At 43.4% G+C, this 20,686-nt stretch overlaps 1 protein-coding gene across 4 annotated transcripts in view; it reads right to left on the bottom strand.

Moving 5' to 3' along the window:
- Positions 1-3,528: 3,528 nt before the first annotated feature.
- Positions 3,529-20,686, bottom strand: part of ARP6 (actin-related protein 6) — a 51,223-nt gene continuing 34,065 nt past the window's right edge. The window contains exons 2-8 of one of the 4 annotated variants that reach the window (XM_086518257.1): positions 9,566-9,767; positions 4,756-4,819; positions 4,579-4,663; positions 4,459-4,509; positions 4,269-4,331; positions 4,085-4,161; positions 3,529-3,859 (exon numbers count right to left, since the gene is read on the bottom strand). In XM_086518257.1, coding sequence (XP_086374383.1) covers positions 3,783-3,859; positions 4,085-4,161; positions 4,269-4,331; positions 4,459-4,509; positions 4,579-4,663; positions 4,756-4,819; positions 9,566-9,767 — 619 coding nt within the window. In that variant the 3' untranslated portion in view covers positions 3,529-3,782. Of the gene's footprint in view, positions 3,860-3,990; positions 4,162-4,268; positions 4,332-4,458; positions 4,510-4,578; positions 4,664-4,755; positions 4,820-9,565; positions 9,768-20,686 lie in introns of all 4 variants that reach the window. The other 3 variants (XM_086518258.1, XM_086518261.1, XM_086518260.1) reach the window with 3 other exon arrangements.

Here is a 20,686-nt window from a genome sequence, read left to right on the forward strand (position 1 = left end):
GAAATTTTGAGAAGCCAAGCCTCAACTTTTATACATGATAAAAATATGGACATTTTGCGACCTAGTCCTAACCAAGAGGCACCAGAACCAATGCCAATCAGGGTAGTAATCGGAAGCAAGGAGGGGTCATCATTGAGTAGATCTCATATGAGAATGAGACAAAGCAGACTGCGAAAACCAGAAAGTGGGAGCAACAAAGGGTAGTATGCAAGGCTAAGGGCAAGGAAAAGGTAGTGGATCAATGGTAGGAACAACGTGAACTTACAACGAAAATCACTGAGAATTTGGTTAAAAAGCTGCCAAATCAACTAACAATTCTGAGGCTCGCGTGATAAAGAAGCTACCGCCCTAGTCTTTAGAAGGGCAAAACACTAGAATGAGAAGACAGCATCTCGACCAAGTGAGTCCTGTGTCATGGATGTTTCTTGACATTCAAGAACAATACAACTCTCTTGGACCTCCCCTCCACACCATGGTGTTATCGGCAAAGGAACGTTCTTGATTGGGTGCATCCAATCGTTGATCCTCTCACATCCAACAAACCTTTCAATGTTTCACATAGGGGTATTTTCTTGCTATCGTGCTGGGACAACGCTTCGATAAATACTGCTTTAAGCACATGCAGCTTTGGAAATGATTTAAATATTCTTCAATGCTCCGTCCAAGTACACATACAAGGCAACCCCCTCCTTCAAAGTCCCTTCCCTCCCTTTCTCTCTTTATCATAAGCGAGTATTGATAGTGTTTGTGCTATGAGTATTACCATCTTGCAAGCTGGAAGAGAAGAAACACCAAGAAGGCACTAAGGTGCAAGTGACTGTAGCTTTGGAAAGAACAACACGATAATGCAAAATGTTGTTACCTTGTTACTTTGATTCAAGACTTCAAGTTTCATCCTTCTTTGTGAGTGGTTCCACTTGCTAGAACTTGCACTTGTGTGTGGGAAAACCTCAAAAAAAATATGTGAATCGTCACACAATAGGTGCGTTATTTTAGAACTATATGTATGTCACCACACTGGAAATGTTATTGAGACTCACTCAAGCTACCTTCCTCTCCTATTTAAGTACGAGGATATTGTTTCAATACTTTGAATCATGCTAGATATTGCTTTTTGCTCTCGAATATGTTTTCAAACTTGTCCATTAAAGATATAGAAGCAATCATCAGTTATCTCCTTGTTAGTGTTTCTATTTTTTCGATGCAATTTAATGCTTGCATCATCTAGTTTTACGAGATCGCACGCACATTCACACCCGCATGTAGCAAGGGTAAGTGCGCTTAAAGCCTCGCCTAGGCCAACTCCCCTTTACTCCTTGCAAGTGTTTCTTATTTTAATATGAAAAATAACCTTCTACAATAACCACAAAGCCAATAATAGTAAATCACGATTGGCAATCCTCAAGCCATGTCTCAATGCAACAATTTTGGATTTGGCAGACAATAGTGGCCCCAAATCTCATTCAGAATTTCGACAACTGCTTTTTTCTGAATTTCCAGGCTGCTCTAATCATTTGCTGGTTTCTATATCTCTGGCTGTGCCTTCAACCTTAGGATGTATAATACATTGTTATATGATAAAATGGAATCCATGCATTAGTGAAGACCAATCATGTATTCATTTTCAACAAAGAGAATGTTAACTGTAATCCAATGCTTCGTTTGTAATATTTCACATCAAAACTTTTTGTTTGTGCTCCACCGACAGCATGAAAAATTGATGTTGCAAGGTATAAAAATGAATAGATTTGCAAAATCCCCCCTAACATTTTTATTTGTCAATTATATCTAACATGGCTCTACTTCTCTAGCTCACAACATCCGACGCCAACACAAATTTGCAATATCAATATCATATACAATGATAAACTGCAAAGACCTTTATCATGCAAACCCATACACCTTCTGGGACTCATCATTATCATGCAAACATTGCACCTAGCATCCTAATGAACTATTGTTAGGAGCTTAATAACAATTGAATTGCACTACAAACAACTTATAAGGAGTGTAACACAAGTAAAATGTATGTGTTGTTCTACTAAGATACGACTCATAAGCAAAAGAACATTTTGTTCAAAAGACAACCGGCTTTTAACATTAGAAAGGTGGTTTGCACAAAATCGGTTCTGCATTCGTCTCGTTTTAATACAATATGATCAGAATGATATCACATTCCAATTATCCTACACATCAGGAATAAACCATATTACAAGAGGATGAAATACGCCTCATCTCCGAGGTCAAAATACAACAAAGCTAAACCTTTTTAAGCAAAGATAAAATTCTATTATGCTCAAAGAAAGTCCCAAGCCATTGAAGTCCTGGCTATACAAGCCTATCAACAAGTCACAAGGAGGGGGAGTAAAGCCGCACATCCCATCCCAAAACAACATCCTAGGGAGGAGATTGAGTTGCCCTCGCCAAGTCCATGAACTGGAATGCCTAAACCATACCTCAACAATGGGTTACAACAAAGTTTTAAGACAATGGAGCGCCCATCAATGACATAGCAATCAAATCAGGCATTAATACTCCGATACATCACTACCTTACATTATGAAGAAGACCTAGCCAATGGTCAGACGAATCTGTCGGAAATATTGAAGGCAAGGTTATAAGACAATAGAGTGCCCATCAATGACATAGCAATCAAATCAGGCTTTAATACTCCAATACATGACTACCTTACATTATGAAGAAGACATAGCCACTGGTCAGACGAACGCGCCAGAAATATTGAAGGCAATCCCCATCGGAATGCAGAGGGAAGAAAACCCAAGGCGTTACCTTGCACTGAGGTTTTGGTAGAGGGGGAGAAAGGAAGAGAGGTACCGCATCGTAGAAGTGCTCTGAGGCTTCGGCAGAAGGAAGGGATGATACTGCATTGTCAAAGTGCTCAGGGGCATATCAATTGCCATTCCAAAAAACCCATGGGAGTCAGGTGAGGGTAAGGGGAGGGTCATACCCCCATAACAACATTTCTATAAGGAGTAATTTGGAACCACAAGGTGAGGAGGAAAACCAGCATCCCCAAGGGTCATGAGGTTCTTTGAGAGGTAAAGAAAGGGTGCAGAGAGACAAGGAAGCAACTACAAGCAACAGTAAAATGACAGAAGACTGTGCATTCCTTTAAACAAAAACATGCAATGGCAGCCAGAAGAATGTAGCTGGATGAAGCAATCACAGCCGAGTAAAATGACAATGTGTGTGTGTGTGTGTGCATATTGATGCTTTTCATCTATAGCAACTGTATCAACCAATTTATGTCTATTATGCGCTTCCCACTAGGCACCAGTGGTTTGATAAATTCACTACCCAAAACCTACTAATTGCACTAAGCACCAATTAGATTTCACATGTTGTAGTGAGAAAATGAACAAAATGTTTTAATTTCCAGTTTCGTACTCTCTATCCAGGTCCAAACTTTTATGGGCTACACACTGCAGTGCTGCATGAAAAGCTAATTAAAAGCATCACAGTTAGAGCAGTGAATGTGTGCAAACGTTTCAGCATCACGAACCTTCAAGCAGTAAAATGTCTGTTATATTGTACAGAAGATATACATGGATGGTAATTTGTCATGAATAAAAGTCCAATTAGATGGAAAGGATGGAGAACACAGACAATTATAGACCCCAATGACAATTTCCCGAGTCTTAGATACCGACGCCAGTTGTTAGCTTTTGATTAGCCCCTAAAGGGTTGCCTAAGTTACTAAGAAGAGCTGTAAAATGATTTTTGCCAAAAAGATTCAAACTTAACTGCAGTAAGCATTGTATTCAAGCTACAGCAGGGACTTTAATATCACCATTTTTGTTGGCATGTCCAAAATGCTGCCATTTTGTGTGCAATCCTGCTAGCAACAATCAAATAGATAAGACTCAACTTCAACGCATGCCAGCTTTTAAAACCTGCACTAGGAAATTTGCAGGTTGCCCTTGAATATGTAGTTTGAGGATACCTAAACTTATCAAAGAAGGTATGCACCTAATAAGGGTATTCAATCAGACAGTTGTGATAAGACTCTAACAACGCATAAACCTTTGTCTGCACCGGAGGGAACCCAATTCCTCGTATTCACCTTTAGTTATTGAGCAGCTCTCAAATTCTTCACTTGAAGCAAAGAGAGATCCACCCCGCCACGGTGCAACAATCGGGCTGCAGATTAAGAGCCATAAAATCTAAACTGGTGAGTGGGCTAGTGACTTCCCTACCTTTAGAATCTTTCTGCCTCCCAACCAAAGAATGTTAACAACAAGTCTTACTTGTCCAGGGCGTGTACTTTCAGATCATATTCAGCTGGAACCATCGGACGAAGCTCCAACTCTCTTACAACAGCCATAAAAACAGAGACAACAGATGATAAGCCACACAAAAACAGATATTATTGAGCACAGAAAACATTGTCTCCCAATTAGTGCCTTGATTTGGCAGGCACGAAGCAAGGAACCTTACAGTCTTTCCTTGAAACCTGGCAACTTTGTTGTTCCACCTGTCAATACCACACTGCACAGCAATTTGAGCAATTTAGTACGCCAGAGAATTTAAAGACAGTAACAAAAGCAAAACCCTAACCTTTTATACAGAAGTGGTTGTAGGTCACGATGGCATGCACTGACTGCTCGCACTATGCACTCTGCAATACCGGCTTGATTCATGCCTATAGAGCACACAACCAGCAATGGAAGGTCTCAGCTATTTGAAAGTATGTATCACTTGACAAACAGGACAATCAAGACTTTCGAGGACAACCTAAATCTGCTGGATGAAACAGCATCTCTGGTACCAAAAATCTCTCGTTCGTAACTGTCAACTCCTGTGTAGCAATTTAACTTGAGACCCTTTCATCAAGATTGGCAAACCCTAAGTACACTGAACCAACCATTTCAAGGAAAATAATGTGCTGTTTTATAAGATTGGAAACACCCTTATAAGTCTTGAAGGTGCAATAGTGATGTTTGAAACAAAGCTCTGCTTGTACAGCAATCATGGTCCATCGACATGATCATGGACCACAAAATGTGGTTAGGGTCTTACTAATTATATACCACCCAAAATTGGCTACGACGCTTAATCCAGCTTTAAAGACAATCACACTCCAAGGTTTTTTTCTCTGAACTCTCCAGGAAGCAAAGAGAGTCTTTGCAAAGAAGCTAAAGTGTGTTTCTGAATCTGTAGCCAGAAATATTTTACAAATGAGGTAGCAATTAAGAAATTAGAAGATGTAGCTGTTATCATGTAGCACTAGTGGAAAGCATAGAAAAATTTCTATGACCGGATTCAAGTCATAAGCACCATCTTCATAGAGCATGCCCATGTCACAAACTTCCATACAACATGATGTACATATTGTTCGCAAGGTAGGTAGGTTATGAGCCCAAAAAATTGACATCATTGTCATCTGATCCGAATGTCCAGCATAGAAAATACAAGCAGACTTAGGCAACAAATGCTAAAATGTAAACAACTAAGCGAACCAGTAGAGCCAGCTAGTGGCCTATCTGCCAAAGCCTGATCTCCTTGGTGGGCTGTCCCTGTAAGTAACCTCACATGAACTCTCTCATGGGCCACTGCATCCTGGCGTCAATCTATAAAGAACCTCGTAGGAGCTCCTCTATACCTCTCCATAATGGCCTGGATGCAGCTTTGGTAAATAGGTTGGTGGCATCACGCGTGATCTGCAATAGGTGTCGAGATCTATTAACCTATGTAGCTCTATCTATAAGAGTTTCCTGAGCTGAAAATTGATGTGTCCTAGGGTCCTGATGAGAGCTACTGATCTAGAAGAAATCTATCACCTGCCTTTGAATGGGTTCCCATGTAGAGCTCTGTAACAAAGCATGTATGGCCTGCATAGCTCCAACCAGAATAGCCCCAAGGCATCTCTGGTCAATGTAATCCATTACCCCTCAACAAAGGACGGAATCCTTCTCTTAAGAGACAGTAAATTGTCCTCGTATCTCCTAATATACTGAGCATCGACATATGCAATGCTCGGTCTCTCGCTCTTAAGTCACATAGCCTTCATATCCCCTGCTCTCAGGGTACAGAAGTGTATCTACCCATCTCTATTCGCAGAGCTGATGGAAGGAGGTCCGAAGCTGTCCTATGACACATCGAAGCCCGTGGAGAGGTGTTCATCCGTGTATCTTGGTTGTCAAATAATCCATTCTTGGCAATGTGAAGAAATGCTAGAGGAAGAGTCATCCATGTCCTCTATGTATCGATCTGCGTGAGATCCTATCTGATAATCCTATTGATCTTAGAACGTGTGAGTGCAAGTGATGGTGAGTCAAAGGAGTACTACAGGGTGACCATCTGTCCATTGTAGAGCCATGCAATTGAAACCATGCTAACTTATGTGAATACCAACATCTAGAGTCTTCTCCCATGGCTAGTTGTCGAGTCGACTAGACATAAGGGGACTGCCCATTTGGGCTAGCATATCCAATGGTAGAAGGTGCAAAGTAGCATATGGCGGGTGATGATCCTTTGTCTGAACTCCAGTTCCTGGGCTCGCAGATAAAATACCTGGGCTCGTAGACAAGTTCTTTGTCTTACATTCATGAGTTTCTAAATATAGAACTATATCTCGCCCTCTAATAATTTGAGAGAAATGAAATGAAATGAAATGTTATATTAAATGTCTTCAAAAGGCCAACATGACCTATGAGACCAAATTGATACAATCCTTGTGGATCTAGTCCAATGTCTCGGTACAAAATAAAATGAAGTAAAGTGAAAGACTAAACTAAAAGACTAAAAGCATCATCATCATCAATGTCTCATGGCATTGTCCGAGAGAGAGAGAGAGAGAGAGAGAGAGAGAGAGAGAGAGAGAGAGAGAGAGAGATGAAATGAAATGTTATATTAACGTCTTCAAAAGGCCAAAATGACCTATGAGACCAATCTGTTACAAAATGGTGAATCTAATACCATGTCTGGGTACAAAAGAACTAGAACAAAGATACTACTACTAGAATTCATCCTCATCTGCACTTTGGATGTCGAGAGAGTATGGCTCGAATCCTCTGTTGTAGTCTTCGTCGATGCTCTGTGGCCCCTCTCCTCAATCGTGGCCGTCGGGATCTCTGTAGCTCCAGTGCTCGGTCGATGAGAGTGCCAGTAGTGGTCGAATGAGTGTGGGCCGAGCTCTGCAATGATGGCTGCTCCTCTAGCTGTCCCATATCTAGTGAAAAGTAATCTATTCTGTCTCTGGGACTCTCTCTCTCTATCTCTCCCCAATAAAGTGTCTCTATATCTGTGTAACTCAAGTAGAAATAGCCCAAGACACCTCTGATCCTCATAACTCATGACCCTAGAGAAAGGACCGAAACCCTCTCTGAATAAGCAATGGAAACTGCCCCGTATCTCATAGTACACTGTGCAATGACATATGTAATGTAGCTCTGTCTCTGGCTCTAGCTGGCATAAACGGCATATCTTGCTGTCTGCCAGTATCCCTCTGAATCTACCAGTCTCAATCTCCAATTGATGTGAAGGTGTGCGTATCTAACCAATGGCACACCACAAACCATGAGACATATGTGTGTCCATGTAGCTGGGTCGAATCACAAACCCATCTCCTGTGAGGTGGAGAAGATGCTCTCTATAGAAAGCCATCTTCGTGCCTCCTGTGGCGGCTCTATCCATGTCCTCCTGGTATCCAACTGGATCAGGTCATGACGAATGAGTCTAGTAATCTCCACCCGTGTAAGAGACATAGAGGGTGCCTGAAGAGAGTACTGGAAAGGGGGCAGCTTGTCCATGGTGAAGCCATGCGTCTGAAACCATGATGTCATCTGTGCATACCAACATGAAGTGTCCCCCTGAAGAGATAATTGTCTAGAAGACTCAAGGGCCAGTCTAGCATATCTGTCTCTAGTAGTATCCCACAAGCTGTGCACAAAGGAGACTGATCTGGTAAGCGCCTCAATCTCCATAGGAGGGGCAGCTATATCTGCTAACCGTTGTACAGTGTCTTCCCCATTGGGTGCCACATGCGCTTTGGTTCTCTTGCCTCGGTCTTTGGCACCCCTGCCACCAATAGCCTCAGTTTCCTCTTCAACTGTAGCAACAACCTCTTTGGAAGGCCTCCCCAATCCTAGACTCATCAAGACTGCAGAGACCCTTGCAAGGAATGGAGCCCTACAACAAGAAGGGCTTTGTGCTATCAATGGTGTCGAAGATGGCTATGCATGTGGTCTTTTAGTGGGGACCTTCTCACCTTTGCGGGTACTTTTGTTTTGCTATTTCTTTCCTTGTTTGTTCTTGTTTTTGGTTTTTGCATGCAATTTCCTTGCTTCGGGGTGTGTGTGTGTGTGTGTGTGTGTGTGTGTGTGTGTGTGTGTGTGTGTGTGTGTGTGTGTTGTTGTTGTTTTAAAGATAATACTTATACACAAAAGAATATCATGTTCAAAAGACAGCTAGATTTAAACAACAAAAAGGTATTTGCACATAAACTTTTCTATATTCTAATAATTTATGTACAATATGGTCAGATTATCCCATAAATTAGGACAAACAGTCATACTATAGATGAAACTGGTCTTACTGTCGTTTGTGCAAGCATCTGCGGCAAAAAGCTCTGCTTTAAAATCAGTGGCCATGTCCATGAGTGACTGCTGCTCTCTATGACATAAATACAAAGATCCTCCAGAAGATGCAACCCAAGAATCAACATAAAACCTATCAAGTCCCTCTAAGATGGGGAACCCTTGTCACTTAAAACCCCGAGAAAGGCCAGAGTCAGGCCCAGCAACAGACCGCTTATCCCATGCATCCAAACAACAAATCAAAATAAAGAAAAAAATCCAATCATCCCTTTCATTACATGCAATGAAAGTGATACAAAGAGCGTTCTCCACTCCAACGTCAGATGCGTTTTACACATTGTTAAAATCCCCACCGATAGTCCATGAATCCACGGAGCAAAGCATCTACGCGCCCTTTCTCTATAGAAGGCAATGCAAGCTCTTGCCTCACTACAACCATACCGACATGAAATTAAGCCCTACACCATATAGGTGTCCCAGGTACTAGAATATCATTGTCACATAAATAAGACAGCCATCTATGCCCCAAAGAGATGCACACACAGCCAATGCAGATCACAGTCCCTATAGCAGATTTTCAGAATGCCTAAGAAACTCCAAAGAAAAACTTCCACACTAGCGAGCATGCCTCCAACAATTTGCACAAAATATCAATGTCACCAAGCAAGTGCCCCTACAATTCTTGCCAAATTTCCAGTACGTGGGTACAATACAGATGGTACAGGACCATACAGGTCATCTAGAAGAAAAAGAAAAGTACAGTACAGTACAGATGGTACGGAGCCATGCAGGTAATCCAGAAGGAGTATAGAATGAAAGCTCTTTCACCATGAAAATGGAAACAAGTTTAAACCAGTTCTTGTACCAAACTTACTGAAACAAGATGCTTGTGATAACTATCTGTTAAAGAAGCTTCTTCAACTTTCAAACATTAAAGTAAACAAGGTGAAAACTACACGATATCTCCCGAATATATTTACAGTTAAACCTGCAGAGTGTATACATGCCTGTGCGTTGGGAACTGTTACTTTCTCGTCCTTCGCCATGGGCATATCACCTTGTGATTTTGGTGTATTGGTACTCTCAGGCAGTGATAGATGTCTATATGCCAAAGGTACAACATCTGGATTCTTCACAATACCTCTTTTAAAATGAAGCCCATCAGGAAGTATGTAATTGCATCGAATATAATTTTCCGCTCCAACTTTTCTGTCAAAAATTGCAGACAAGCCATTTACAAAAAAAAATCAAATGAGATAAAAAGGATAATTGAGATTAACCAACTGGAATCCTAGCACATATATCTGATAAAAAAATGTCATTTTGACGCAAAACCAGGCGCTGAGCTTCGGTCAAACGCAAATTATCACACAGAAATACAATCCTAAGACGGTGTATTCTAGCTTTGAAGCTAATTACAACACTGAAGTATCAGAATCTTGTGAGAAGGTTGAAGGCCAATTTTTTTATAATAAAAAATTGTAACCCCAGGATAAGACATCTTCTTATGCCACATCAAATACAGAGCTTAGCATACAACCTTTTAGCACAAACAAACAAAAAATCATTTGGCACTAGAACTTCTCAGCCAATGGAACGATCAAGTACATGGAATGAGAAGCAAGTATCAGAGCATAGTGACATCGTATTGAAGTTGCTATGAATGCAGTGAACAAATTAGTCAGTGCACTAAGACACTCATTTAGGACTTTATGCAAGTAACTCTCAACACAAGCTCAACTCTACAAAAACGACGCAACAGAAATCATCTCCTGATGTCACACATCTTTCTCTTTCCTTTCTTATGTGTGTGTGTGTGTGTGTCTATGTGTGTGTGTGTGTGTGTACAGGTGCTCCTTCGCATTGCTTTCTTTGCGCAATTTTGATTTGTACAGAAGCGAAGTTCTTTTCGAAAGTTGATTTTTCAGAGTCAGGCTTATTTAGTTCAGTGGGCAGGTGTACAGTTCAGAAGTGTACAAAGTTTGTTGTGTTCAGGTATCTACCAGGTTTCAGCTCGCTAAGGTTTGGCATTATTTTGGTTCTTTCATGACAGAGTCGGTCTGCGATCTCGATCGAGTGTATAAACGTAGGAAGCCGATGGCCGCAGAGTCCTCGGAAATGGGTGAAATCCGAGCTTGTTTGTTGGAAGATTTTGAAGGTGTGAGGAACGCCTGGGAGGGCCAGGAACCCACCACTGAGTGCTTATCCCTGTGCAAGCTCTCTTGGACCCAGTGGTACAGTATACTCTCAATGCGTTTATTTTGTTCTCCTGTGCTTGCTTCTTGCTTGGGGAAAGTGATATGTCCTCCCAAACTTGACGCAAATACAAATCGGTTTTCTGCTTTGGGACACAGATCTTCCCACGCCTCGGCAAGCGTCTTTTCAAGCTCAAATGGGGAAAATTTGCAAATTCATGTTTTCACTACGGTAAATTTGGACATATGCAATCTGAATATTCCGAGACTCATTAGCAACCTCCTCCTTCAACGGTTCCACAACTTGTTGTTTCCAATGGAAAAGAGGACTCTAGATCCCCCTCCATTGGGTCTCTACCTTGCCTGATGCTCTGCCTCTGGTTAGAGGTAAAGTCAAATCTATTGGTTCCCAAAACTCTCAGAGCAAGGGTAAGCTTGCAATAACTCAGGAGACACGGAATAAGGGTAAGAATGTCGATCCAGGGGAAGGATCTCCTTTGATAACCCCCAAGAAGGCCGTCAAAACACACTCACAGCTTTCTTCTCATAACTATGTACCTCCTGTAGTGAAATCTACGGTGCAAAAACCTCTTCCTTGTAATGACAATCGTACGCTTGTGGATGCATGGAACAAGGTGGTACATTCTTACAGAGATGCAGTGAGTCATGGGGCTTTTTCATCACCTGCAGGCTTTGTTTCCACTGATGCGGGTATGGAAGATAATATAGTCGGGCCACGGTCTCTTGATGTTGATGTGCCTATGGGCAAGGATGATCATATTCCTGGTTGCTCGATTACTTCTGCTTTACTCATTGCTTGGAAAGCGGTGACAGCTCATCTTTCATGGCATGGCAGACAGCAACCAGATGAGAATTCTATACGCTTGGAAAGAATTCACTGGAGTCTGGCATTCTCATTTTTCTCTTGTTGACCATTCGCCACGTCAAGCATACTTCCTCTCTTGTCGAGGAATATGTACGGTGGATGATGTGGTTGACACGTGTGAGAATATGCTTCCTTTCTTTCGAGCGGCTGACCGCTTTGGTTTGGGTACGCATTATCACCAAATTTGGAAAGAACTTCCGCAAATGCTGGCTGCTTTCCTGCCTATTCCGTCGTTGGCCAATGGAAGCCGTATGACAGATTGGACTTTATAAAAAACATCTTTTGATGCCATTTCTGCCAGTACCATATATGCCTCTCTTCCGCGTGATTCTTGGCTCGTTGATCATTGTAATGCGCTATGGTCGTTGCATAAATCTGATCTATGGTGGAGAAAGGCTCTTACTGCAATTTGGAAGAGCCATTTGCCTCTGAAGGAACGTTTGTTTCTTTGGCGCTGCTTGTTGGGAGTTCTCCCTGTTGCAACTTTCCTTGCTACACGTCACATCAGCTCTTCTTGTTGTATCAGATGTTCAGCTTGTGAAGAGACTGTTATGTACCTGCTTTGGGATTGTCGCTTCATCACGGCCTTCCTTGCCCGCATATCATCATGTATGCGCCTTCGATTTCCCTCGGCGACTTTCCACAAACAGTTTTGGGCTTTTGGCGTCCTCTCGACTTCCCTTCAACGATTTGCGGCTTTCTTCGCTTGGGTCAGATTTTGGTCCTTATGGTCTTTGTGGCGCCAACGCAATCTTCGCATGTTCCATCAGCAAGAGGCGGATTTCTTTCCTTTTTTCAAAATATCACTTAGGCAATCCTTACAATTTGCCCTTGATGTTGAGGACATATCCCCCGATATCCTACACCTATCCTACGTTTGCTTCTAACCGCCTTTACATTTCCGAACACTTCTGTGTTCTTTCCTTTTGTATCTATCTTTCTGATGGGTTTTCCTCACTCTGAGGTTTCCCATTTGTAAATAAGTCAAATCAGATTTACAACCAAAAAAAAAAAAGTGTGTGTGTGTGTGTGTGTGGTTGTGTGTGTGTGTGTGTGAGAGAAGAAAAAAACATGTGCGACCTATGTTGCTATGCGATCTTCACCCTTCGCCGTTGCAGGTCCTTCTGCCGCCCTCAGAAGAAGAGGAAGAAGAAGAGATGGGTAGTCCTTCAAAGCGTACACACTTCTTCTGCTTTCTTACAGATGCAAAAGAAGATTGACGGCCCAAATAACCAGGGTAGTCAGTCCCCTTCTTGCGCTTTTTCAATTGCTTTTTGGATTGACTGTTCACGTCCAAAAGGATTGATTGTTCGCGTCCAAAAGCTAACTAATCTGAGTCTGAACCACCTCTTGAAGTTCTTGTTCTGTAAACATCCTCGGAGAAGGAGGTTTCTTAAGTGCCGGTTTGATTGGTGGTTATGTGGCTTTCTGCCACCACTGAGTGTGCACTTCAGCGATGGATTGTTGAGACAAAAATTTCGCAAACTGAGTGTCTTTCGCAAATTTGATCATCTTCTTTGTGCACTCGTCAACCTGCTGTCGACGTTCCCCCTCTTGAAGTTCGTACTGAGTAGGCCGAGGTGGCCCGTACTCTTACTTTATTAAATCATTAAAATCTTCTGCAAGATCTTCTCCGCATCAGAAAATGCAGAAGAAGTCGACTAATTCTTTCCGAAATCGGTAAGTGTCGCAAAATAAGGGATCGGATTTCCGAGTAAAAGAGAAATAAGCCATGCTCTGATACCATTGTAACAAACTTGGACACCCCAAGTCAAGATTCTACCGCGACACAGTAGAGATTTACTTCAAAACAGTTCACAAGAGACACGGCCCGGCGTAATTCCGTGCCAAGAGATATTGGCCCCAAAGACTGGCGCCCCTTTCGGTATTTATTTTTATATTAATCTGTGTGCAAAGTACAAAGAGCCCGCGGGTACTCACTCTCAGTCTCTGCGTCCAAATACCCTGAGAAGTGAGGCCCTTGGGCTTATTTATTCTTACAAGGGATGCCCAAAAGCAGAGCCCCAAAAAGTTAAACTCAAAAGCAAAACTGCCCAAAAGCTGGCAACGTTATTTGCGGAAAATCCATACGGCCTGTCAGCACGATTTGCAGAGATCCGTACAATCAACGCGAAAAGCGGGTTTTCGTACAATTGCCACGTCATTCTGTCAACGCATAAAGCGTGCGTCCGTACACTGCCACATCAGCAGTCAATGCATTTTTCGAGAATCTGCCACATCAACAGTTGTGTGTGTTTATGTCCGAGGGCCTGCCACGTCACCAGTTTCCCAAGTACCCCAGTACTCAGTGCATGGTCATCACCAAAAGCGAGATGAATACTTTGCATGAAGGTGATGAGAGTGAAATTGGAGAAGACGAAGTACCTTAACCAGGAGGACCGTTTCAAGATCCTCCTCCATCCCCTTCTACGCCACAGATTGCACCAAATTCTATAAAGGCTTTGGTAAAGTCTATGATGGAGATGATGCTACAACAAGAGTAGCTCAGCGGGCCTCCATGGAGCAAGCACGCAAAGCTCAACGCATCTCTCTCTCTCTCTCTCTCTCTCTCTCTCTCTCTCTCTCTCTCTCTCTCTATCTCTATATATATATATATATATATATATATATATATATATATATATATATATATATATATATATATATATAATATCAACATTCACAGTATCACTCTTTTTTCTCTCTAGTCTTTGCACAGCTCTCATGAAGTAAAAGGAACTCTCTCATTCAGTAACAAGAATCCTCTCATTCAGTAAAAGGACCCTTGAGTACGTATTGAGCACTCATCTTGAGCATTCACCATCGATCTTGCACATTACATTTACCGCAATCAAATCGAACAGTTGAGAAAAATCTACTTTGACCACCGTGAGATTGTCGATCTTGAGAGTAGGACCTTCAAGTTAAAGAAGGCACTACCGCTTGCTATCTAAATTGAGGCTATTGCATTTCAACGTATGTATCATGATGATAATGCTAAGAACTTCAAGTATCACCGCCACTAGAGTGAATATCTTTAGACCCATTGCCATAATTTGAGCGTCTGAAGTCACCAAACCTTTCAACATAGGAAACTGCAGCTTGTAGGGTCGCCAGGTTGTATGTATGAAAATATGCATTTGCAAGTACAAACGCCTTACAAAGTGCGCATTCGAACTTATCCCATATCGGAGTGTTTTTGCCATTTACAATCCGTCATTGCCACCACAAAAAAGTTGTATGCTTGAGAAGACTTTAGGTTAAGGCAATTGTTTTATGCTCCTGCAAATTAAGGTGAGAGAATTATGTCTGCATCTTGAAGGTCCAATGATCTCTAACTTGTTTATTTCTTTGATCTTATGGTTCCAGGAGTTCAATGTTGAGCTTCTTGTTTTCACTCCCAGTATTAGCTTGTACAAAAGTTTAAGTTTTGGATTGTCTACCTATGAGATCTGGCGGGCGAGACACTTCTTATGCATGCACCGATGAAGATGTTGAGGTTGAAACTACCCTATCGGCACGTTTGCTACCCACTGCTGCTGGGCAGGAGCGTGAGGACCACTCTGAGTGCCAGGCTGACGCGGTGGCCCCTGCCTACGTCGACTACAAACCTGCTGGCAGCCCTCCTCTGCTTGAGCCCTAGGCTCGGAGGGTGGCTCTGCCTGTGTACTCTGTGGCTCTGCCTGCTGTTGTTGGCTAGCCTTTGAGGGCTGGAGCTGGGCTTGTGGTGTAGGTCGGGGTCTCCTCCGTGGACAGGCCTTCGCGAGATGGCCCATCTGTCGACAAATGAAACACTGATTTGGGAGGCCCGAATACTCCACGCTCTGTCGGAACCAACCCCCACTCACCCGAGGAAGTAAGACATCTTCGGGAGAGTGTGGGTGTCCCTAACCAGAAGTTAGAACACGTACCGAGGGAATGCCGGCTGCCTTGACAGCTACTGAGGCTATCGTGCGAGGTGTCTCCAAGACAGTCCCAATCGCTGAGCCTATCCTGGACAAAAGTGGTAGGTACTCCTTCCTCAAACCAGGAAAGCAAACGGAGATGGGAAGGTCTGCTTCCTCTACCAGAACCTCTGAAGCTGGGTCAAAACCACTGTCGAAAGTGGGCTCGAACTGCTCGGATGGTCAAGGGGCTCATGGCGATGACCTTGGACGCCATCTTGAAGGTCTCAAACTCGATCTGATAGTAGCCTCATCCGAGGAACTGTACATGCAAGATCTTACCCGCCTCGGCGAGAAGGCGGGCCTAGAGAAGATTCACGCAGCTCTCCTCTGCTAGGTCTGGTGCCGAGAATCTTGCAGATGACAGAAGTCGCCAGCAGGCGTTCCACCTCTGCGGCTAGGCTCACTTGCTCTGTCGGTGATAGAGCAAGTCAAATGGAGGGCTCAGCGGGGTCGGGCGAAGAACCACACTTGCAGTGCACCTTCTCAGCAAGACCGGCAGGACTCCATAGCGTTTTCAGCCATCAAGACCAAGCTAGCGTTTTCTGCAATAGATAAGCTCTGGCGTTTTTGCAGCAGATCATCTAGCGTTTGTAGAACTCCCGGATCAGCCTGACGTTTTTGCAGACAACAGAACAGGCCTAGCGCTTTTGCAACATGCAGTCCAACCTGGCATTTTGCAGATTCCCGGCGACAGATTCAGCCTTAGCTTCAGCGTTTTCAGTTTTCAGCATTTAGACTCCCTACCGCAGCCCCCAAGCCTCGCAGATCTCACCTTCCCGCAGCAGCTCCTCGTCGCACGATCTAATCAGCAAGCGTTTGCAGATTCAGTTCGCTATTCGCAGATACAAGATTTGCAGATTTCAGTCCTTAGCGTTTTCAGAGCCTGTCTCGTTGCTGTCCTCATCGTCGTCGGCAAGTCCATTGCATTTAGACCATTGTACGAGATTTGTGCAATCAATAGCATAGACCTCTCTCGCCATAGAGAGTGGGGCCCTTGGAGGAGGGTTTGACAACATTCTGGTGTTGTATTCTTTAGTCTGAGCACCTTCATTAACAGTGTTTACCACTTGTTTATGATCATTTGCACTCTCTCACTAAGCAATAGAAGGCTCTCCCTTCCGTAGTTAAAAGGAACCCTTGAGCACAGTTTGGTGCACTCATGTTGAGCAAAGTTCAACATTCACATCCGTTGCACCTTACATTACTGTCTTCCGTTGCACCTGACAAGTCATTTCGTCTATCAGTTCCTGCACTCAAACAAGTCAAGTACAAATCAATCAGTATCATTTTCATATTCGCGAATTCCAGTTCATAAAGTCATACAACAGAATATTGTCTACTCAACAGTATCCCTGAAACCCAAAGGGACATCAGTGACTCTATATAAAAGATAGGGGTAATCTACTGACAAAGGAGGAGAGTGACTCCCCTCTTGTGCAAACCCGTTGCACTAGATTCACCCTTACTGAAATCGGGGTTCTATCGGAGTAGACTATGCTAAACCGAATGCTTCAAGGTAATGTTCCACAATTTGAGGAGTATCTGCTAGGTCCTCCTCCATCCACTTCGCATCCAATGCAAGATAGTTCTTGAATTTAACCAAGAACTGCCTAATCACTTTACCTTTAATCTTTCTATCTTTATGTGCCAATATCTGTTCTGGAACGAGTATCTCCTGGTTGTCCTCCACTTCGGATTGCTCATCCGGCTCCCCATCATCGGACACATCGCCTTTAAAAGGCTTCAAGAGACTCACATGAAAAGCATTGTGAATTCTCCAAGTATTGGGCAGCTTTAGGAGACATCATTTATCTTTTCTTTTATCTGGATAGGTCCATAGTATCTCATGCTAAGCTTTGGAAAAAGCAACTCCTTTCCCTTTTTCTTTCTGAGGCGTGCCTTCTCAAAACGTAAAGAGCACCCAATCGTCTTCCTTTAATTTCAAATCGCGACGGTGTCGATCTGCTGCCTTCTTGTGTCTTTCCTAAGATTTCGCTAAAGCCTCCCGGACCTTGGCAAAAGCAGTGTCCCAAGTCCCTAGTGTATTGGTCGGCTTCAAAAATCTTATCTTTCGTGCTTAGGAAGGGTGGAACCTTCATAGCACCTTCAATAATCTCAAATGCCGCCTTCCTCGTCAAAGAGTGGATCGTGTTATTGTAGGCAAATTCCACCAAGGGCAAATTTTTTTCCCATTGAGTCTTCTGATCAGAAATGTAAGACTTCAATAAATCCAGTACAAGTGAATTTGCAATCTCAGATTGCTCATTTGTCTACGGGTGGAAAGATGACGAGAACTGCAACCGTGCGCCAATGTTCTCCAAATAGCTAACGTGTCAAGTGGCAAGCCACTGAAGAACAGAGCCAATCTGCACATCCCAACCGAGGGGCCTAAACCCTAAGATGAAGCAACATCAGAAGAAGAAGAAATCCTACCAACTTATGGGACCCTGTCCGATGAGGCCTAGGGGATCTAAAGGCACTGAAATTAAAGCAAGGCCAACACACACAAAGCGTAGAGAATGATGACGTGGCTGTTGTACGGAACTCCCGCAAAACACACTGACATGCTGACGTGGCAGACTGTACAGACAGGCCGGCAATTTGCGTTGTACGGATTTTGCAAAACGCTCTGACAACTTTTGGCCACCCGCTTTTGGACCAGATGCTTTTGAGTTTATAGCTTTTCATGTAAAGTGCTTTTCATAGGCCAAGGGCTCATTCTCTGGCATGCTCTGCGTGAGGTGGAGAAGATGGAGTACCGGCAATGTACTGAGTTCAAGCAATATAAAGAAATACCGAAAGGGGTGCAAAGGTTTGGGGGCATTGCTCTTTGGGGTGGAACTCCGCCACTCCCCGTCTCGTGTGTCGTGCATCACTTTCAGTTCAATTGTTATTTAAAGTGCTTAAAGTTGTTCAGTCTGTTCTTTTTCGTTGGCATGTGGTGCCCATCTCGTAACAATGGTATGAGAGCTTCAGGCGTGTGCTTTTGTGAAAGCATGCCGGCCCACCAAAGAGCAGACCGACGCTTCCAAAGTCTACTGGAAATTGTATTGAACAATCTTCGTGCCCCGACCCCGGACTTATCAGCCACTCCCACCCTTGCTTCATCGCGCATCGAGCGCGCTCCCGTCTTCACCGCTTTGTCTTATATAGTATAAGCCATAAAGATCACTGGCAAAGAAGGATCAAGGATTCTTTTCAAGCCGCTGTTTTTCTCAGAGGTAGTGCCATGCAGTGGTGGATGTTTATAGCTACCAAGCCGTACACTCTAAGGACCTGGCAAGCTTCCAAGAAAATTTTTGCCTGAAGTTACATGCCTTCAGACATCTTCCTTCGGATTGTAGCTTCTGGCAGAGTGGGGTATCCTGAAATGCTTGCCACAGAAACCCTAACAGTTTGAAAATTGAAATTTCTCGAGGTCTCTTTTGGAGCTGATAACCTTGGACTCTGGAGGTCTAGTGTGATTGCTATGTCTTGGGACTACGATCACCGCCACAGGAACACTGCCTGTCCAAGAGCTTATGGACCATGTTGTGGTCTAGTGCAGGTTTCAGGATGGAAAGCCAATTGTCTTTCGCGCTCGACTGATGTTGAGATTGCTTTTGAAGTTTGCGTTCTATTTGGGAACTTGTTTGGTGATTCTGTTTGGAATTTGTTTGAAATGGATGGTATTTGTTTTGAACCTGTCTCGACTCTCGGTGCCAATTTGAATTGTTTGACTCTGGCTTTAATACTGGTTTCAATGATTGGTGATTTTACTGCGGGGTGGAGTACTGAGAAATGATGTTTGAGAATGCTTGTTTATACTCATGGCTCAGACCCTTGTGGTTTATTTGCGGGGGGAGTATAGAATGTTTGAAAAGTGTTGTTTCTACTCATGGCTTGGACCCTCGTGGTTATTTACGGGGGGAGTATTGTTGTTGTGACTCATGGCCTGGACCTGGATGGTTATTTACGGGGGGGGTATCAAGAAGTCTGAGCAGTGGTTACTCTCAGCACCTCCAAACGACGCAGGTTGTAGTCTGGGGGGCGTTTGGTTGTAAGACGAAGCAGGAGCAAAAGAAGAAGAAGTCCTACCAACTTATGGGGACCCGTTCGATGGGGCTCGGGGTACCTAAAGACACTAAAATTAAAAGCGGGGCCAACACACACAAAGCGTAGAAGATGATGACGTGGCTGTTGTATGGAACTCCCGCAAAACGCGCTGACATGCTGACGTGGCAGACTGTACGGACAATCCCGACAATTCGCGTTGACAGTGCCACATGGCAACGGTAGAGATTTCCGCAAAACACGCTGACAGCTTTTGGCCAGCCGCTTTTGGACAAGATGCTTTTGAGTTTATAACTTTTCATGTAAACTGCTTTTCATAGACCAAGGGTCTTCAAATATGAGCCAAGGACTCATTCTCTGGCATGCTCCGCGTGAGGTGTAGAGGATGGAGTACCGGCAATGTATTGGGTCAAGCAATATAAAGAAACACCGAAAGGGGCGCCAAGGTTTGGGGACAGTGCTCTACGGGGTGGAACTCTGCCACTCCCCGTCTCGTGTGTCATGCATCTCTTTCAGTTCCGTTGTTATTTGAAGTGCTGAAAGTGAAGGCCAGATTGAAGTGGAAATGGATGTTGAAGTTGGTGATGCCGAAGCTCTGTAAGTGTTCTATGAATGATGTATTGATCTTTTTGCATTGATGCTTAATGAAATCCGATTGCCGGGAGACTCTATGTGTCTAGTTGTTTGCTTTCGATGTATGTAGATTATGAATCTAGTTGTTGTTCCACTCATGTATTGATGCAAATATTGTTAAAAGGTTTGCTTTTAATGTAGGTGACAATATATCTTTGAATTTTTCTGTGGTTGACTACTCTCAAATGGGTGTATCCCCAACGTTTCCTTGTTGTGTAGAATGTCGTTTCATGTTCTTTAGGCAGTTTGACGTTTCTAGTTTGAAAACGTTTCGTGCAACATAGCTTTCTACGGTGCTTTGGACATCCATCGGGGTTGCCTCCTCTTTTGACCTCAGTTTGTATGTTGCATCAGATTCTCAAGGATTGAAGTGCCTGTAGGAGGAGCCTAAACTTAACCATTCAAACTGAGCGT

The sequence above is a fragment of the Adiantum capillus-veneris genome, chromosome 8 (assembly GCF_014529385.1).
Source record: "Adiantum capillus-veneris isolate H3 chromosome 8, ASM1452938v2, whole genome shotgun sequence".
Taxonomy (NCBI): Eukaryota; Viridiplantae; Streptophyta; class Polypodiopsida; order Polypodiales; family Pteridaceae; genus Adiantum; species Adiantum capillus-veneris.